We start from the raw sequence: 19,400 nt of genomic DNA, 5'->3' as shown, positions 1-19,400 counted from the left end.
TGGGGGAGGCAGAGGGAATTTCTTGGCTGTCTACAAATGCCTTTAGACATTTTGCTGCAACTTTGCCTTTGTGCCACCTTGAATTACCTCCTGGGAAGAGTTGAGGAGAATGTGTGAAGAATAAAATGGGATTAGTGTTGGATCATTATTTGGAAGGTTTTATCTTGTGAAGAAACAGAAAAAGGCTATTTAGCTCATCAGGACCATGCCAGCTCTCAATGTAGCACACTCAACAGTCACTCTCCCTATCCCTTGTTGACCTACAAGTTAGTTTCTCTCATTTATCCATCAACATCCCTGTGGTTCATTTGCCACTTAAATGCACAAAGGGATGATTTACAGGAGCCAATTAACTAACTGGCACAGAGGGTCATAGCACAGAAACTGACCTTTCGGCTCAACTGAAATGTTCCATGTAAACTAGTCCCATTTTCCCCACGTTTGGCCCATATCCCTCTAAACCTTTCCTATCTTTGTACCTGTCCCAATGTATTTTAAATGATCCAGCTGTTGTGACTTGATATCATTGGAATCATGACAAGAATATTTACTCTGACCAGGTAAAATAACATCAATGCTGTTATTGTACCAGCCTTTGCTACTCCCTCTGGCAGTTCATTCCATATTCCCACCATTCGCAGTGTGAAAAAAAAGTTGCCCCTCAGATTCATATTAAACCTTTCCCCTCTCACCTTTAACCTAAGCCCTCTGGTTCTTGATTCCCCTATTCTGGGAAAAAGACTCTGTGCATTCACCCTATCTATTCCCCTCATGATTTTATACACCTCTATACGATCATCCCTCAGCCTTCTGCGCTCCAAGGAATTAAATCCTAGCCTGCCCATTCTCACCCTACAGCTCAGCCTCTCAAGTCGTTGCAACATCCATGTAAATTTCCTCTACATTTTTCCATCGTTGGGATATGGAGGAATTAGAGCCACCCAGTTATGAAAAGAACATGTAAACTCTGCACCGACAGCACCTTGGGTTAGAGAGTTCAACCTTGGTCTTTGGCGCTGTGAATTAGTAGCATTAATTGCTGTGCTACTATGCTGCCCGTTCTTGTCTTTGAGGTGCTTCCTGGTGATGGAAGTACAATGGTGGAGAATTTAAAGGCCTAGTCTACATTGCAATGCTAGCCCTAGGAGGAAGAATTGGATACTTTTAAGAAAGTAGTCAACTATACCCAAAAGTACATCTCAATATCATTGTAATCCCTCTGCAGCTTACGCCGAAGATGTAGCAGGTAGGTAATATCTCCCCAAGTCTTTTCTGGTGCAAGATTCAGAAACAGGCTCAGTTTATTACAATTAATTTTTAAACCACATTTTAATCCCTGTAAAAAAAACTCTCTTCACATATTATCTCAACATAAAGTATCAGTGCACCAAATTATCAACTAATAACATGAAGCCCATACATTTACAATGACTAAACCACAAAAATATACACCATTTTAAAGTTATCTTTAGAAATTCTATTTCATCATATCAAAGATAGTTCATCTTACAACTACATTTAAGAGACGGGAACTGAGTTCTCTTTTCAGGGGGACTGATGCCAAATAGTTCAGCGATGTAATGTACTGTTTTTCAAACAGCACATTTAAAAACGTGAACGACTCCTAAAATACAACTGCCTCCCCAACATACCCATCATTCTAACTCTCATGTACACAGAAAGAAGAGATACTCTTGCATATTAACACTTACATTATTCTTAGACATTTCATTCTATCTCTCTTCCTCACACAGAGATACAACTACTCTCTCCTACACATACATATCATGAACATTCTCTCTCACACACACACTTCTCTTATGCACACCCAAATCCCAACATATTCTCTCATATTCTCTCTCTCTCTTATTCTCTCTCTTATTCTCTCTCTTATTCTCTCTCTTATTCTCTCTCTCTTATTCTCTCTCTCTTATTCTCTCTCTCTTATTCTCTCTCTCTTATTCTCTCTCTTATTCTCCCTCTCTTATTCTCTCTCTCTTATTCTCTCTCTCTCTCTCTCTCTCTCTCTCTCTCTCTCTTTTTTTTCTTTTTTGTTCTTTTTTTTTCTTTTTTTTTCTCCAAGGTCTAAAGCTATTCTAAATCAATTTCATACGTGTCTTCATCATCAAAGGTCACTTCAATCAGCATGAATCTCAACTCATCAAGACCAAGGGCACTAATGTCAATTATGTTACTAGCAGTATCACATCTTTACTGAAATGGCTCAGCACAAACAAGCAACTAAATCAACATGGTATGGTATTCTCTCTCTCTCTCTCTCTCTCTCTCTCTCTCTCTCTCTCTCTCTCTCTCTCTCTCTCTCTCTCTCTCTCTCTCTCTCTCTCTCTCTCTCTCTCTCTCTCTCTCTCTCTCTCTCTCTCTTTTTTCTCTCTCTCTTTCTCTTTCTCACTCTCTCTCTCTCTCTTTGTATAAAAATATCAGATTGTAGAATAAATACCAGGGGCACGAAACACACTCAACTTCTGTTAGATATCTTTCTCTTTAAACTCTCTCACAGTTAACTGTTGCACTCAAGCATGATACATTTATCTGCACCAATTTGCCTTTCTCAGCTTGATTGTAAAATTAATAGTTGTGACTTACTTAGTTTCTTCAGACTCATGTTGGCTCCTGTTAGAGGTTTTCTCTCATTTGGAAAGGCAGCGAAGGACAGTAGATGCACTGTTATGATGAAAAAAGAAACACTCTTCTGTCAGCCACAGACGCTCATACTTTTACATTTACAGCAGCTCCCCTTCTGCGTGTGGCATTGAATCACTTCCTGAGAGCTGTCACATTTCTTGGCTGTCTTCAAGAATGACAAGGTCACTCTCCGCTTCTCAGAGTATCTTTAATATAACATTTACTGACTCTTTTCTGAACCCTGAGTTTCATAGCTTACTTAGAGTGTGTCATCTGTCTTTCCTATATGAATGCAGTTAGCTGTTAATGGCTTGTCTCTGACAGTTAGCCAAGACATCTGATTTTATTAAATTCCTCAGAGGAGTTTCCCTTTAACCCATTGGCGGCTGAGGGTTGTGTTTTGTTTATTTTTTATGCTTGTCAAGATAAAGAGATAATAATCTGTTTAACTCAGTTAACCAAGGCAAGATTTTGCTCTGGTAACAGCATCTTTAACACTGTATACCTGATAGAAAGATTTTGCTCTTGGTGGTACAACCTTGTGACATTGTATTCATGACAAGAATATTTACTCTGGCCATTGTGTAGCAGTGGTATTAACAATCTCTCACACCAGAGAGATTTGCTGTGGTCACTATGCTTTAGTAACACAGCAAATGTAACAAGATTAGCTCTTGTTGCCATGCACTTTAGAGGCATCATAAACATGCCAGAAAGATTTGCTTTGTCCTCTGTTTCTTGGTTTCACCATTCAACGCACCAGAAAGATTTGCCTCTCCCTCTCTCACCTATTCCCTCTCTCCGAAAGATGCTGCCTGACCTGCTGAGTTACCCCAGCATTTTTGTGATACCTTCGATTTGTACCAACATCTGCAGTTATTTTCCTACACCAGAAAGATTTGCTCTGTTCACTGCACATTAATGACATTGTAAAACTGATGGGAAGATTTGCCCTGTTTGCTGTGTCCAGAAACACACTGGGAAGATTTGCATTGCGGACTGTGTATTAGCAGCATTGTAAATATACCACAGAGTTTTGTTTGGTGTATTCACTTTGACAAAAGGTTTGTTAGTGGCAGTGTTAACCTTTGGGGAGATTTCTCCTGATTGCTCTGCATTTTAGTGGCAAAATAAACAAGCAAGGAAGATTTGTCCCAGCCACGATATCTGGCTGAAGAAGGGTCCCAACCCGAAATGTCACATATACTTTTCCACTACCTGTACCGTGATGTTTCATCACGGAACCTCCAACTAGCCTGTGCCATGCTCCCCAACCCTATCCTTGCACACATCAACCTCCCATACTGATTGGAAGATGCACAGACTCTGTTATCCAATTAGATAATTCCAAACTGCTAGTTTTATGTGAATTTAAGACCAGAGAGGTCTCAATGAGCTCAAGCACATATCTCTGGAGAGCAGCAGGGCAGGTTACCAAAGCAGTTAATAAAGCATAAAGGATCTTGGGCCTGATAAATAGACGCTCAGAGTGCAAATGCATGGAAGATCTGCTGAACCCCCAAGTACATATTATTTAATCACCGGCTGGAACATGGCCCCCATTGCGGAGTCCACGATGGAAAGGATTTAAAGGAGATTCACTTCAGTGGTTTCAAAATTAACAGTGTGGATGGCAAAACCTGGGAAATTGGAACTATGCTCCTTGGAGCAAAATAGGGCTAAGAAGAAGCGTCTCGACCCAAAACACCACCCATTCCTTCTCTCCAGAGATGCTGCCTGCCCTGCTGAGTTACTCCAGCATTTTGTGTCTATCTTAGGACATTTGATAACCTATTTAAAGTCAATGATGTGTTCAGATAAAATTAAGGGAAGTTGGGCGAGGTCACAGTGGAAATCCAGAAAAAGCAGCAACTTTTCACAATTGACAAGGGTTGTGCAAGTAGATGTGAGAAATATCTTCTACAGGGAACTGGAAACTTTTAGAATTTGTTGCACAACGGTAAGTGGTCAAAAGGTCTGTGGATCTTGTGCTATAACTTCTGGTGAATCAATTGCATTTGTGCCATTCCATATCAAGGAAGATAAATTGTAGGGAACAAACAGAAGGGTGTAACTAAATTGATCTTTGAAAGAGCCGGCATGCACTCAATGAGCCAAACCTTCTGCCTCTGCATTACTCCGTGCTTTTTTGTGATAGCATTCCAAAGAGTTAAACAAAATTTTCAATTTTTTAGTATTTTACTTTACTTTTTAGTTATTAGTTTATGAAGTTAGAAGTTGATTAGGCACAAGATCAAAATAAAAGTGAGGGGCATATTGATGGAAAAAAAAGTCTCACCAGCACCATTTTGTTTACTAAAAAAGCACTGGCTCATCGAATCTGTGATTTAAATAATCTTTTTGCGTAAAAATTTTTTTTTAATGTTCTCATGAGTTTTTCCCGCTGTTGCTTATAACAATGTCCAAGGGAATAATCTTGAATTCCTAAAATCTTCAGAATCCTGAGAGGTTGGAGACTCAAGAGTAGGTTTTAGCACCGTCTCAATAAAAGAGATATCACTGTAATTCACTGATGCAACAAGAGTTGCTGATCACATGTATTAGCACAGCCTTCAAGGCTGAGAGCTCAGTAATCCAAAGATCCCTATTCTTTGCTAAAGATGCTTCAGAGTAGCAAATAGCAGGCACCTAAGTCTCTCCAGCACAAATATTGGGCTTGTTGAATCCTCCAGATTGTCTGTGGAGGTTAGGAAGTTCTGATACCAACATTCTATTGAGTTAAATTAATTTCCATACATGGTCAGAAATGGGTAGCCACATTCGGAAGAAGCATCAGAAAATAAAACATAACTTATCAATAATTACCGATGAGAAATAACTACTGATGAGAAATAAAGAGAAGACACGAGACTGCAGACACTGCAATCTTGAACAAAGTACAAAGTGCTGGAGGAACTCGGCGAGTCAATGTGAGGAAGGGCGCCCACCCAAAATGTCGTCTGTACAGATGATCCACAGATGCTACCTGACCCGTTGAGTTTCCCAGCACTCTGCTTACTAAGAAATAAATCCTGCGAACCCAGCATCTTCTGTGCCAAGTGTTGGTGGGGAATTTTTAGCAACTATTTATTGTTGCTACTTCTATAATCCATTCCCCTCGGTAGTGGTTCCTAATTTTGATTCTGCCATCCTGCTCGGAAACAGTATTATTTAGCAAAGAAACATTAAGCTTGGCTGTACATTATCGGATCAGGAATGTAGGAAGCTATAATTTAAAAGATGGCAATTTGTAAATGTTTTGACCCATTTTCATCATTAATTCACTGTGAATACAAATACGAAGATTATGCTAATAGGATTTTGATTTCCCACTATGATGGGTGAATAATTGGTTCAAAGCAGAGCTGTTTCCCATAATCTGGGTGAAGGGCACATGTCCTACCATGTTTGGCATGCTCAAAACTGTGGCAAGTGATTATTGTAAAATCCACAACGTATGCTCCATCTTTACCTGTAGGTTAAAATTTGAATGGATGTTTTGAGTTGTACATTGAAATATTACATTCATTCTGTAATATATCCTTGAGAGTCATTGAGAATGGACCTGACCACCTGGCATTCTAATAGAAATTATTGAATAGGACATTGTACCTTGGGGTCTGATAGAATGTGTTTGAAAGTATTGGGTCTGCTGTGTCTGTGCTTCAAGTGGATGTGTATGGCTAAGAGTCAGCAGTCCATTTTCTCATTGGTCACCATCAGTGTTATTCTTTAAACTTTTGTTGCAATTAAATAGAAGCATTAAGAAATTGGAGGTGAGAAGACCATGCAGCCCTTGGAACATGCTCCTCCATTCAATATGGAAATAGTGAACATTTTCTTTGTCATCTTCCAAATTCTATAGATTACGGTATGTCTACTGCAGATTGGAGGATGGGAAATGTAACCTCAAAAAAGAAGAAAGAGGGAAACTAGGAAATTGCAGACCAGTGAACTTAACATCAGTAAGAGGAAAAATGCTGGATGCAACTAAAGGACATTATGAAAATATCAACAGAATTAGACAAAGTCAACATTATTTATGAAATGAAAATACATTTTAATGAACTTTCTAGTGTTTTTGAGGATGTAACTGGTAGAATAGATAAGGCTGAATCAGTGGATGTGGTACATTTAGTTTTTCAGTATATTTTTGTTAAAGTCTTATGTGAAAAATTAATGTGAAAATTTTAAACATGGAATTGGGGGTAGTGTACTTTTATGGATGGAAAATTAGTGTCAAACGGGGAACAGGAAATGGGATTAAATTATAATCTATAAAATTTGGAAAAAGACAACCAAAGTGGCGCAGCAGTAGAACTGCTGCCTCACAGCACCAGTGCCTGGGTTCAATCTTGACTTTGGGTGTTATCTGTGCAGAGTTTGTACGTTTTCCCTGTTACGGTGTGGGTTTTCTCAGCGTGCTCCGGTTTCCTCCCACATTCCACAGATGTGTAGCTTTGTAAGTTAATCAGCTTCTGTAAATTGTTCCTAAAGTGTAGGATGCGAAAGTCGGATCACATAGAACTAGGGTTGGGGTGATGGATGGTCGGCGTGGACTAGGTAAGCCAAGGGCTTGTTTCTCTAAACTTTAACCTAAAGTGTTCACTATTTCTGTGGAATGTATATTACTAAACCCTGGGGATTCAGTAGCAAGCTGTCAGTCTTATTAATTTCTTCACCACTATTTTTTACCAATATTAATTTCTTTTAATCATCCTTTTCATTAGACTCTTGATTCCACATTTTTGTGAAGTTATTTAGGTCCTTTTATGTAAAGACACCTGTAAATTCATCTCCTACACATTGTTAGTTTTTTGACACCAATTCCAAACAGTTATCTAAAGAACGTTGATTTAATTAAAGCAATATATTTTCTGAGTTGCTTTCTCCACCCTGATACTCTGATGGAGCATCACGGGTGTAACGCAAGAAATCTAAAGGAGCTTACATCAGGAACAATCAAAATTTGGTTTAGGAACAGCAGAGACTGCAGATTTTTGTGAATAATGTGAGAGAGAGAGAGAGAGAGAGAGGCGGTGAGAGTGTGTGTGTGTGTGTGTGAAAGTAGTTTGGTTCCGATCTGTGTACTCCACCCAGATTATGGCAAGCAGTTCAGCTTTGAGCTCATATTGTGAACGGATAGTAACACATGAAACCACACTCTGCCAGTACTGACCTAACCCCAGCAGTTAGTTGAGGGAGTGGGTGCTGTTGTTTTATCATTGGTTCTATCTCATCTCCAGGAAACAGAGTCAAGAGTATTTAATTGTCAAATATACCAGCAACAGGACAATGAAATCCTTATTTGCTGCAGGTTTACAGGCCCATCATTAATGCAAAACAAACAAATAAATATACAATAATCAATAATACAATAAATTAATAATCAATATTACTGGATAACCAGACTATAATAATGCAATACCGAAGTCTGTTGTGCAATCTAAACAAAGTCCATAGTAGATCATAGTTGCTGAGTTAGTGGTTAGTGTCAAAACAAAATGGTGCCTCATTACTAAAAGAATGTACAGTGTTTAGCGTTTTGTGCAGTAAATGTAAGAACAACTGTTACTTTAAGATTGTGGCAACCTAAGGATTACAATATGTGGCTCATCATTGCAACAGCTTCCGTTAAGATCGGCCTGTCTCAATAAACAGATGTTTCCAGCCTCCCATCTAAGTGTATTCATCTGATACCACAACACAGAGAAATTAAACATACTAAAGTGTGGAGGATTGTTAATATTGTTCATTCCTTCATGGTCTGGCCTGTTTTTACGTCTACACTGTGCCTATTCTGTTCAGATGTAGTTTTAAACAAGGCTAAGTGTTTTGCTATGTTACAGTAAATCACCAGGCTATATTCAATAATCAACTGAAAGGAAACTTGAGTTACTCGCAAATAACATTGCAAATAAGAATTGACATTGAGATCCTTGTGATAAGATGGAATAAGTGGAAAAGTTGTTGGAGTAGGGTAATGAGACTCTGGAGTAGGGTAATGAGACCTGGTGTTTTTGTGCAGACACGACTGCAGATACTGGAATCTGGAGCAACAAACAATCAGCTGGAGGAACTTGTCAAGTTGAGCAGCATCTCTGAAAGGAAATAGGTTTATGTGTGTCAAGACTACAACATTTCATTATTGCCAACTGGGAAGGCTGCACAGAACTGGTCAGTAGGTCCCCAGAGACTGCAGGGACAACAACTCAAATGTCCCAAAGATCCTGTTCCCGTGAACCGCAACATGTTCTGCAGCCAGTGGAGACCTCCCTTACGCATTTTGCATTTGCCCATTCTCCTCCAGCCCCACAAGGCTCTGGTTATTTGTACTCCTCCATTTCTGGCCTCCTCCACTCTCCCAGCTTTAATCACTCCACCACTGGCAGCTTTGCCTTCAGCTCCTGATCTCCTAAACTCTAGAATTTCCTCCTGAAGGCAGCCAGAAGTGCCAAGTTGATGATTAATTTCAGTTTCTTACTGAGATCCCCACCTCCTGGTCCAATGGCAGGTTACACCACTGGTTACACCACAAAGTTTGAGCTTCAGCACAGCTTTGAACTACGACATGATTTATCCATGATCACATGCAGAAGGCCAGGAATATATGATTCAAACAAACATGATGATTTATAGCACGGTTCCCCGAAGAACCTGCCCCCCTAAACTTGTTCACAATTGACCCCTCTCCTACATTAGGGGAGTTCATTAACAGAGTTAACTGAATAAAATCTTTCCATCAGTTAGGGTACTGGCCATTTCACCTCTATCCCATTGCGGTCATTGGAACTTGTCTATGGGGCTGATGTGCTGCAATGCTGAGAACTATATTCTGCACTCTGTATCTTGCATATTGCTCTATCCATTGTACTTGAGTTTGACTTGATTTTATTTATGTGTGGTATTATCTGATCTGACTGGACAGGGTGCAAAACAAAGCATTTCACTGTACCTCGGTACAAAGGCCAAAGATAAACCGAAATCTAAAAGGGTGAGGGATTGGGAATACGGTTAACTCCCTACTAACGGCCCCTGCTCTTACTTGCTCCCTGCAATTACTGCTGCCCCGGCCAAGAAAGTTTAATGCAGCACCAGTTGGAAATTAGACCCATTGCTCATCTGAGCTGTTTGCATCAGAAATACATGCAGTGGTGATTTAAAAGCCTTCATCATTGGCAGGTTTTCATTTTAAACAATGATACCGCATGGTACACTGGTTGTGAGCAGATGGCTAAGGCCCTGTCAAAGGCTCTGTGTTTCATTACAGAACTTGGCAAGTTTGTAAAAGAACGACGCCCTGTGGCTGGACTTAATCAAGAACATGTGAACTTCTAAATGCTGCAGAAACAAAGGGGAGAGGGGTAGGAAATAATGAGCTCTCTGCACCAGTACGCCAGGTCTATTCAGTTTTTTTAGCTGTCTACATTATCAGCCTGAGAAATGTGTCCTGAAAGATGTTGCTGAAAATCATGCTATTTCTTAAAAGAGATATCTGTTACTGCAGTAAGGCATTACATTACGTAGAGAAAACAGTTGAAATTAAATGACATTGTAAACCCTCGCTCGATCTTTACACTACACCCCTCCCACACTCTCTCTCTCTGTAATCAGGTCCACGGGTGGGAATATGTCCATCTTCCAATGTTTTGTTCCCTTCTAACGAAACCGAGATAAATTCCACTGGCTCTGGCTCTCCTCCAGTGGTGGTTGCAACAAATGCTGGTTGGCTATAAGGAAAGGGTGGTCAGTACAGATTCCACTGACGTGCACTAGCACTCACTTTCTAGCAGGCAGTCACAGGAGGGTGTTTAATACTGGAATCCTCTCCTTTTGTCCTGGGGTACACGGGCTACCTGTAATTGTGCTTTGCCATAGGAGGCTTTTTGACCCATTGGGGAGTAAACCCAATATTTCTCTCCACGTCCGTAACTTGTTCTCCCTCACACATTACTCAGCAACACTCTTTACTTTTCTGTGCCATGAACTCAGTTATGGCCAGCCAACTATTTGTGCACAGGAGCTAAACCTGAGACTTTGCTAGTTTGTGTGCCTCATCACGTTGGCTATTTTGTGACACTTTCACAAGGTGAAGCGAAGCTGGAGGGTGGGAAAAATGACAAATTGTAACAATGTTTTTTTATTATTCAAAATTAGAATAGAGAATAAAATAAATCTCTCAAGTGAAGCAGAGCAAAACATTGTTTGGGGGTCGTTTTAGTTTGGGTTTTTATTGTCATGATACACCAAAAAAGGGTGGCGCAGTGACACAGCTGCTGCCTCACAACGCCAAAGACCCAGGTTTGATCCTGACTACAGGTGCCGTCTATGCGGAGTTTGTACGAGCCCCCTGAGACCACATGGGTTTTCTCCGGGTGCTCCGGATTCCTCCCACATTCCACCATTGTAGGTTAATTGGCTTCTGTAAATTCCTATTGTATAAGACATGGAACTAATATAGGGTAATCGATGATTGCATGGACTTGGTGGGCCGAAGGGCTGTTTCCAACGCTGTATATCAAAACTCTAAACTATATCCTCTTCTGAAACAACACACAGAGACTCACCGTATTACTCTGGCGACTCTGAGCTCGTGTAATACTGAGGGAGCACTGCTGAGGGAGACCTTTTTGGGTAAATCTTTTGTTTGAGGCCCTCATATGTATGTTGAAAACAGCAAGCACTACCTCGAGAATATATCAGGATAATTCTATAAGAAAATAACTGCAGATGCTGGTACAAATCAAATTTATTCACAAAATGCTGGAGAACTCAGCAGGTCAGGCAGCATCTTGGGAGAGAAGGAATGGGTGACGTTTCGGGTTGAGACCCTTCTTCAGGATAATTCTGCAAGGTTTGACTATCATTGCTGTTTCAATTGCACTACCTATAATATAACACGTGGACATTAGCTGTACATAGGATCTTAATATGTTAAAACTGCCTGTTTACTTGTCCGCTGAATGTGATTTGCAAGCAACCAGTGGCCAGTGGTCATAATGCATGAAAATTTGATACTGTGCTATGAAATTCCAGTTACTTGTGTTCTTTTAGAAAAGAGTAGGGAGGTGGAGAACTGAACACAAGTTTCACCGAGGCAGAAAAAAAAATGTGCTGTAGCATCTGTTGTCTTCTATCTATCATTATCAATTTAAATTTGGCACACTTTCAACTCATGAGTTAATTTATATCTTAATTAAATAAACCAGGATTAAATATCAGCTGTCTCCTTGCTTAGTTTAGTACTTGCCTCCACGCACCAACCCCACTTCCAACATCCCTGCCCTGTCCCATTCCCTTGTTTCTTGATCTCTGATCCAGTAGCAGGGGATGCATCCCATGTGAACATTTCCACTTTATTCAAGTTGCACATAGTCCTTTGAATCTTCATAAAAGCTGTTGTATCAAAGCTCAAATGGCTGGAGTAAGTCAGTGGGTCAGGCAGCTTCTCTGGAAAAACATGGAAAGGTGACTTCTTCGGACTCAGTAACCTGCCTACAAGGCAGTGAAAATTGTCATTGAAGCGTTTTATGGGTCACTTCTAATCTAGGAAGGGCTGGGATTCAGTTGTGAATGAGACATGATTCTTCACCCTGCTATGGAATAATCCTATTTCCAATGTTACCAATATTCTGAATATTACTCTCTACTCCCTTTTTACGATTTGTTTGCAAATATGTGTGCACTTGTAATATTTTGTCACTCATGGGTGTCTGATGACCTTCAGATTGTGTCTCATTAGTTAGTCGATATTATGAAAAACCGCAATCTACGTTCCACAAATGGGTTAAGCTTACTGTTCTTTAATTGGGATTTAAAACCAACTTATACTGTGTACATTAATCAATTTCTTGAACTGTCAATGCGGTTGGCCTCATTATCAGTAGCTTGTGTCCTTTAAACACATCAAATCCCACTTCATCTCGATTCTCAGCCCCTGTCACTTGCTTACCTCTACATTTGTCAAGCCTGGGGAAAATTTGGATGCTGGACATAGTTGAGAGATGTCGACTGATTTTCGATTGTCAAAACTTTAGAAATTGGCGACACCGATCGTCTGTGAAGGGAACAAACAATGTGAAGAAGCTTGCATTAGATCCTTATAAAATGTGGCCAGCAGTGGCATTCCCCAGTCAACAAAGAAACAATGCTGTCATAATGAAACAGGCCTGCACAGTTGTAAAATGCATGGACTTTTATCAGAGTATTAGTTATTAAGTTCCAACTGTAATACAAAATATGAAAAATGAATTAAGCATAATGGATCGGCAAGCTATCAGGTGCAGGGAAGAGCTTTGATCAGCTGGATTTTCATATATTGGAAATAAATGGGAGTTCATCTGAATTCTGCAAAGTGAATATGGCCTGTCCACCCTTGCTCGCTTTGCTTGAGTCTTCTGGAATATGTCAACAACACTGGCCAGACTTCACCCTTTGTTTTTCTCTGAACTTGTCACCTTCCCTTGTCACCAATTTGTGGCTCTGTTCTCTGTGGCTACAAAGAACTAATAGTTTACGTCCATCATCTGTCGTGGATTCTGGAAGGAATGAGTAGCGAGACTGAATAATGAATGGTGTTGGCTTCGGCATTTTGTGCAAAGCCAGGATAGGAGCAGGTACCTACAACCTGGGTCCCTGTCAGTGGACAAATAGTGCAAGACTGAGATCAAGAAACTGCAGATGCTGGAATCTTGAGTAAAGTACCAAGTGCTGGAGGAACTCAGCGGGTCATGCAGCATCTGTGGAGGGATGAACCCTTCTTCAGACTGATTGGAGGAGAGGGGAGAAAGCTGGAAAAGAGAGGTGGGGATGGAACAAAACCTTTCAATTGATAGGTGGATACAGATGGCAGAGGGGCGGTGGTTGATTGGCTGATGGCTGGAATAAGTGACAAAGGCTCAAGTGAAAAGGAGACAAAAGGGTATCAGGTAAGGAGAGAGGAGGAGTGAAATGTAAAGCTGGAGGGAGGGATACGAGTTTACAGGTGGTGGTGGAGGGTGGTGAAATGGTGGAAGATTGATCTTGCAATGATTTACTGGGGAACAAGGAGATGTGATTCACTCTACAAAACCTAGGGGGAGAAATAAATGATTTTACATAACGTCTTGGGAACTTCATCACAAATGGCAAGTGATACTTGCGAGCAACAGAGCCGGAAGGAAACCTCCAAATATACTGAACCGCAGGACAACTTATGTTTATTAAGTTAATGCAAAGAAACTTCAGATATCACAAGTTCAAACTGGCTGTAATTTAATGGCACAGGATTAGAATACCATGTGATCAGAACTCTAGGAATATCTCCAAGCAGCGTTGACAACTAGGAGTGAACACGAAGAGATTCAGTTCAGTTCTGGAGAACATCCATGCCGGTATTCACTGGCAGGGGACAGGATGGGTCATGTGGCTATGCTTCTAGAGTCCTTTATTAATAAAAGCTGCACATTCATTCCAAGCTCCTGATGTTTGGATTAACCATTGTATTAGATGCTGTTTGAGTGCAGGTTATGAGGTGATAAGTCTCTTGTGGCCAATGTGGGACTAAGTTAAATTGGTAACAGCTGGGATTTAAAATATAAATAAAAAGTTCTCAGAATGTGGGAAAATATGGGAAGTCATAGTTTACACAAGGCTGAGGTTGTCGTGACCCGAGTGTGGGAATATCCACCCACACAAATTCTGCAGAGTGGCTTAAATGTAAAATGATCTATGTTCAGTCTGTGTAAATAATAGTAACAACACATAAACCCATCAACCCCCATTCCCCGCCCCCTCCCGAGTGCAGGCACAGTAGATAATACACTGAGCACTGTTACATGCAAGTTATTATACACAATTGAGGCAAACTCATTGTTGTCCCACTAGAAATACAACTGAGATACCAAACCTGGTGTGGTACAGAAATTTGACTTGGATGTTAATAGTTACACTCCCTGGTAACTGATTCGATTGACATTAAGGATCTGGAAATTGGGCATATGCACAATTTATGATTCTGTCCCAGCTGTAAAGCGAGAAACTTGACTAGTTTGCTGATCTTAAAGCACATTAGCCCCAGGTTCCAGCTTTGCAAATGAGCAGCAGCTTCCTCAGCTCTGTAGAGGTGAAGCTGGTGAGGTGGGAGTTGGGGAAGGAGTTGCAAAGTGGGCAGGGCCTTTGGGATCACAGTCACCTAGACCCCTGAAATTCCACCAGGAGTTAGGCACAGAAAGAAATTCTAGGTATCACAAAAAGCTGGAGTAACTCAGCGGGTCAGGCAACATCTCAGGAGAGAAGGAATGGGTGACATTTCGGGTCGAGACACTTCTTCAGTCTATGTGCAAAGCATCTATGCCCCTCATGTGGCCAGTGTGAAAGCATTTATCTTTCTGCTAAACCATACTCTGTCCGGTAATACAGATAACAGGGCAAGAAGACAGCCAGCCAGTTCCTCATTCAGAGCAGTATCAGTACTGCAGGAAGGGCTGATGCCTCTAAAGGTCCAGTGTGTACAGTCACCATGGAGCAGAGGCCATCTCTTTGTTTAAGGGTATACACACTGCGTGAGAATAAGATGCCCAGGAGAGCTCTCTGACACACAAGCACTAACATAATCCACCTTTTCAGAATTAATTACCAAGACTACCCACTGGTCGCTCAGAGCAGTGAAGGCACGGCAATCCTCACAAACCAACTGAGGCCTTCAGGCCACAAAGGCCAAATTGTACAGATCTGTGAACTCAGTTCGGATCCCATGGGGGGGGGGGGGGGGGGCATGTTCCCACTGTTTTTTCTTTCCACGCTGCGTCAACAACCTCTGACTTAAATACACAAAAGAAACCACACAGCCAGTTAATGCTCTCCCCAGCTGTAATTATAGCAGTCAGGCATCGAGTTAAAGTATTAAAGCACTGTGATGAAAATTAGGTTCGTCAGAAATGCACGTACTTTGTTTTTATTTAAAGAAAGCTTGGAATAAGCCGTAGAAAAGACAGCATATAGGATTAAAAGCAGGACAGGACTCCCATTTACAATCTCTTTCACAAGTTCAAGATGTTGCTTCACATCCCATCCCCAATAAGTATTTTATAGTGTCTTGTAACGCAAAGAAACAAAAGAGCCAATTTGTCCGTAAGTACATCCCACAAATAGCAATGTGATGAGCACATTTACTATTTATGTGATACTGCTCTAGGGATAAATACTGCCCAGAGCTCGCATCTGAATTTAAATTGTTCAAGTTTTAAAAGGGGTTTTAAAAGGGGTTTCATTTCCTCTGTTTAATTTTTATTTTGCAAGGTTCATTCCTGCACTGTTTTAATGCAGCTGTGTGCCTACCTATTTTAAACAAGTGGAATTGCAAGTAACTGCAGATGCTGGAATCTTGAGCAAAACACAGTGTTGGTGGAACACAGGCAGCATCGATGGTGGGAATGGGCAGATGATGTTTTGGGTAAGGATCCTTCTTCAGACATTGATGAAATATTTTAAACTGTAGACCAAGTTATTTTAAACAAGTGTTGCACTAATGTATGAATCAGGAAATGAAAGCCTGAGGGTCCCCTGCAGACATCAAACCACAAATACTACAAACAGCGTTGTAACGGCAAGGGAATAGCAGGTGTCTTGTGCAAAGGCTTCAGTCAATGCTGCTTGGAGAGGCAGGCGAGGTGGTTCAGGTACCACTTCACTGTTAGCTTTCCCAAGACCACTGCCTTGAATGCCAATAAAAGAAAGACTTCAGAGAATCTTGGAAACCTGCGGGTCAGGAGGCCATTTTGTCCACCGTCACAGTGCTGGCTTCCATCTCTGCATTTTCATGGATTCACAGAATATGACAACACAAGAAAGACCAACCAGCCCATCATGTTCATGACAGTTGGAAAAGCCAGGCTAATCCCAGTTGTGGGAGCAGGTGTATGTTCCTGCAGGTCATAGCTCATTCAGATAATATTTAAATGTAATGAAGATTTCTACCTCAAACACCTTTTCAGACAATGTGTTGAGTCCCTCTCCCCACCAAGCACTACTTTGCCTTTCCATTGCATTTATCCAAATTATTAACTTATATTGCGAACAATATTTGACTGCTGCTCTGCCGAACCGCACTGGAAACGTCATTCCAGTGCTAAAAGTGCCTTTCAACCGTTGCCTTTCTCTTCCTGCTATCGAGCCAATTTTGGATCCCATTTGCCCATAATCCTTTCATCAGCTTCCACTTCCTTTTCTGGTCAAGTGTTCTGGGTTCTCTTCTTCTACAAATCCTCTGCTAATGAATTAAAACCACAGTCCTCTGGTTTTGAAACTCAGTCGACCAGAGGGAATAATATCTTTTCTCCATCCCACCAACCTTGCACTTTGGAGGATCCATGATTTTACTTCTTTCATTGTGTCTTCAACTGCAAGCCCAAATCACCGAATTTCCCTAAATTGGTTCAAAAATCCTATAATGGGAATTTCCCATAAATCCATTTTCATTCTCTTTTTAGACACTTCTCATAATGTTCTTCTTCGGTCATGGTTTTGGCATATGTCCTAGTGTCAGAGCAAGATATCAGATTTATTTTGAATACATGCCCATCACACCATCTTGTAAGCCAATAATAGATCGCCTGTAACATTTTAATTTCTGAAGACCTGCATTTCATAAACAAGATATCACTGGCTTGGTATCTCTCTTCTTCTCAGCATTCTCGGAATAACCTGGATTAAATACATATACAATGAAGTGACAACAATCACTTGAGTTCACAAACCAGTTGGATGTATGAAACTTGTTGTCACTCAACATGCTTTAAGTACTGTAATAATTCTGGGAATCTTTAGGAGTAATGTAGTTGGCTTTGAAGGGCATAGAGTTGAAAAACAGAAATAATCCCAGATTTAGAGATTTATGTTGGAAGAAAGCACGGTTCAGGAAGAAAAGACTTCGAAGTGATCAGATATTCCATTAAAGATAATGAAGGATTCTGATACCAAATGGCTCCATTTAAAACTGGGAAAGTTTGAAGTGATAAGACAAATTGGTTTTATTTTGCACAAGTTGTGCAATAAATGATCAAACCCTGAAGGTACTGGACCAAAAGAGAATGCAGATTTAGAGGTAGACACAAAATGCTGAAGTAACTCAGCGGGCCAGTCAGCATCTCTGGAGAGAAGGAATGGGTGATGTTTCGAGTCCAGACCCTTCTTCAGTCCCGACCCAAAACGTCACCCATTCCTTCTCTCCAGAGATGCTGCCTGTCCGGCTGAGTTACTCCAGCAATTTGGGTCTAGCTTTGATTTAAACAAGCATCTGCAGTTCTTTCCTACACATATGCAGATTTAGAGATCAGTCCAAAGGAAGTTGTTGAGCCTCATGGCCTCTCACAGACTTTAAATATTCTTATGTGATATATATATCCGAGTAATCTTGTTCTTCAATGGTCTGATTGTTCCTTTAAGAATAGTGGGCACTGTATGGGAAAAAGCACTTCTTCATTAGATGACAGGAAGTATGGGGCCACTGAATGTCTTGCAACTGAACTTAATGTACTGCAACCAGGGCCGATATTGCTAAACAATAGTGTAGTATGTGTGAAATAATGGATCCAATATGAAGCTGTACACGAATATAACTCATAAAGCAGGGAGCCACCTAATAGTATAAACTATATATCAGTATCCATTTAAAATGTAGTGCGAATAAGTCTGTAACTCACCGAAGGCACATCTGTAGCTGGAGGGTATCCATTAGAGGACACTCGTATCAAATGCAGTTATCAACTGGAAACAATTTTTCTTCTGTTTTTTCTATCAAGTTCGTGCCAGTGAATGGTACTGGTACCTTAGGGACAACTTATCTGACTGGGCATTCTTTGACAGTCATGTCACCGCACATAAGGCTGACTCAGCCCCTTCAGGTGGCGATTACAAATGATTGAAATAAAATAAATCAGGATGAAGAAGGGTCTCGACCCGAAACGTCACCCATTCCTTCTCTCCCGAGATGCTGCCTGACCTGCTGAGTTACTCCAGCATTTTGTGAATAAATCGATTTGTACCAGCATCTGCAGTTATTTTCTTATATATAAAATAAATCAGGAGACCCTTTTGGCATATTGATTATGACAATCTTAAGCAGATAGATCTGCCTTTATCCAGATTCATCGCTGAAGCAGTTCTCACTATGCTGAGTTAGTAGAATTAGGTTGTCTTCAAATTGATTCTTGAGATTAATATTGATCGCATCCCGTGGAACTAGTTGAACATAATTAGAGAGCGAGACATGCAAACTAACTGCCACTATTTACAATACTTTTAAAGAAAGATTAAACTTTACAATTTGTTGCCAGTTTATACTTGTAGATGTTGGTTATTTAAAGTACCTGTAATTGCGATTCCCTGCCTCAGGTGCGTAACTGATTCCTTTGTGCTGTTGCCTTCAAAAACATCGAGCTTCTCTGCTGGTTTTAAAAACTTGGCGTGTTGTTTGGGAGAGGCAGCATTCTGTGGCTGGGGAGTCTCAGACAGATATGGACAGTGAATGCTTTGTCTCAGCTCTGGACGAGCCGACCTTCAGTGCCACTCTGCAGGAACACTGGACATTGCAAGGGGCGAAGGTCAAGTGATGAGAAGAATGCCGAAGGGAGCCAGATGGAATGGTGCAGTCAGCGTGGACAAGCAGAGACTGAAGCAAAGGAGAGCTCTCACAGTAGAGGCTTGTTAGGGATAAAGGAGGGACCAACATCTTTAAAGCAACTGACCATCCAGCCAATCTAATTGGCTAATTCTAATTG

At 40.8% G+C, this 19,400-nt stretch overlaps 1 protein-coding gene across 1 annotated transcript in view; it reads right to left on the bottom strand.

Moving 5' to 3' along the window:
- The window catches only part of sh2d3ca (SH2 domain containing 3Ca), a 125,989-nt gene extending 106,823 nt beyond the window's left edge, over window positions 1-19,166 (bottom strand). Inside the window, exons 1-3 of the mRNA XM_078425754.1 lie at window positions 18,990-19,166; window positions 12,596-12,700; window positions 2,605-2,682 (exon numbers count right to left, since the gene is read on the bottom strand). Of these exons, the coding sequence (XP_078281880.1) occupies window positions 2,605-2,682; window positions 12,596-12,638 (121 nt within the window). The 5' untranslated portion in view covers window positions 12,639-12,700; window positions 18,990-19,166. The remainder of the gene's footprint in view (window positions 1-2,604; window positions 2,683-12,595; window positions 12,701-18,989) is intronic.
- Between the last annotated feature and the right edge of the window lie 234 nt (window positions 19,167-19,400).

The sequence above is a fragment of the Rhinoraja longicauda genome, chromosome 31, assembly GCF_053455715.1.
Source record: "Rhinoraja longicauda isolate Sanriku21f chromosome 31, sRhiLon1.1, whole genome shotgun sequence".
NCBI lineage: Eukaryota > Metazoa > Chordata > Chondrichthyes > Rajiformes > Arhynchobatidae > Rhinoraja > Rhinoraja longicauda.
This window is presented reverse-complemented; position numbering and strand designations above follow the sequence as displayed.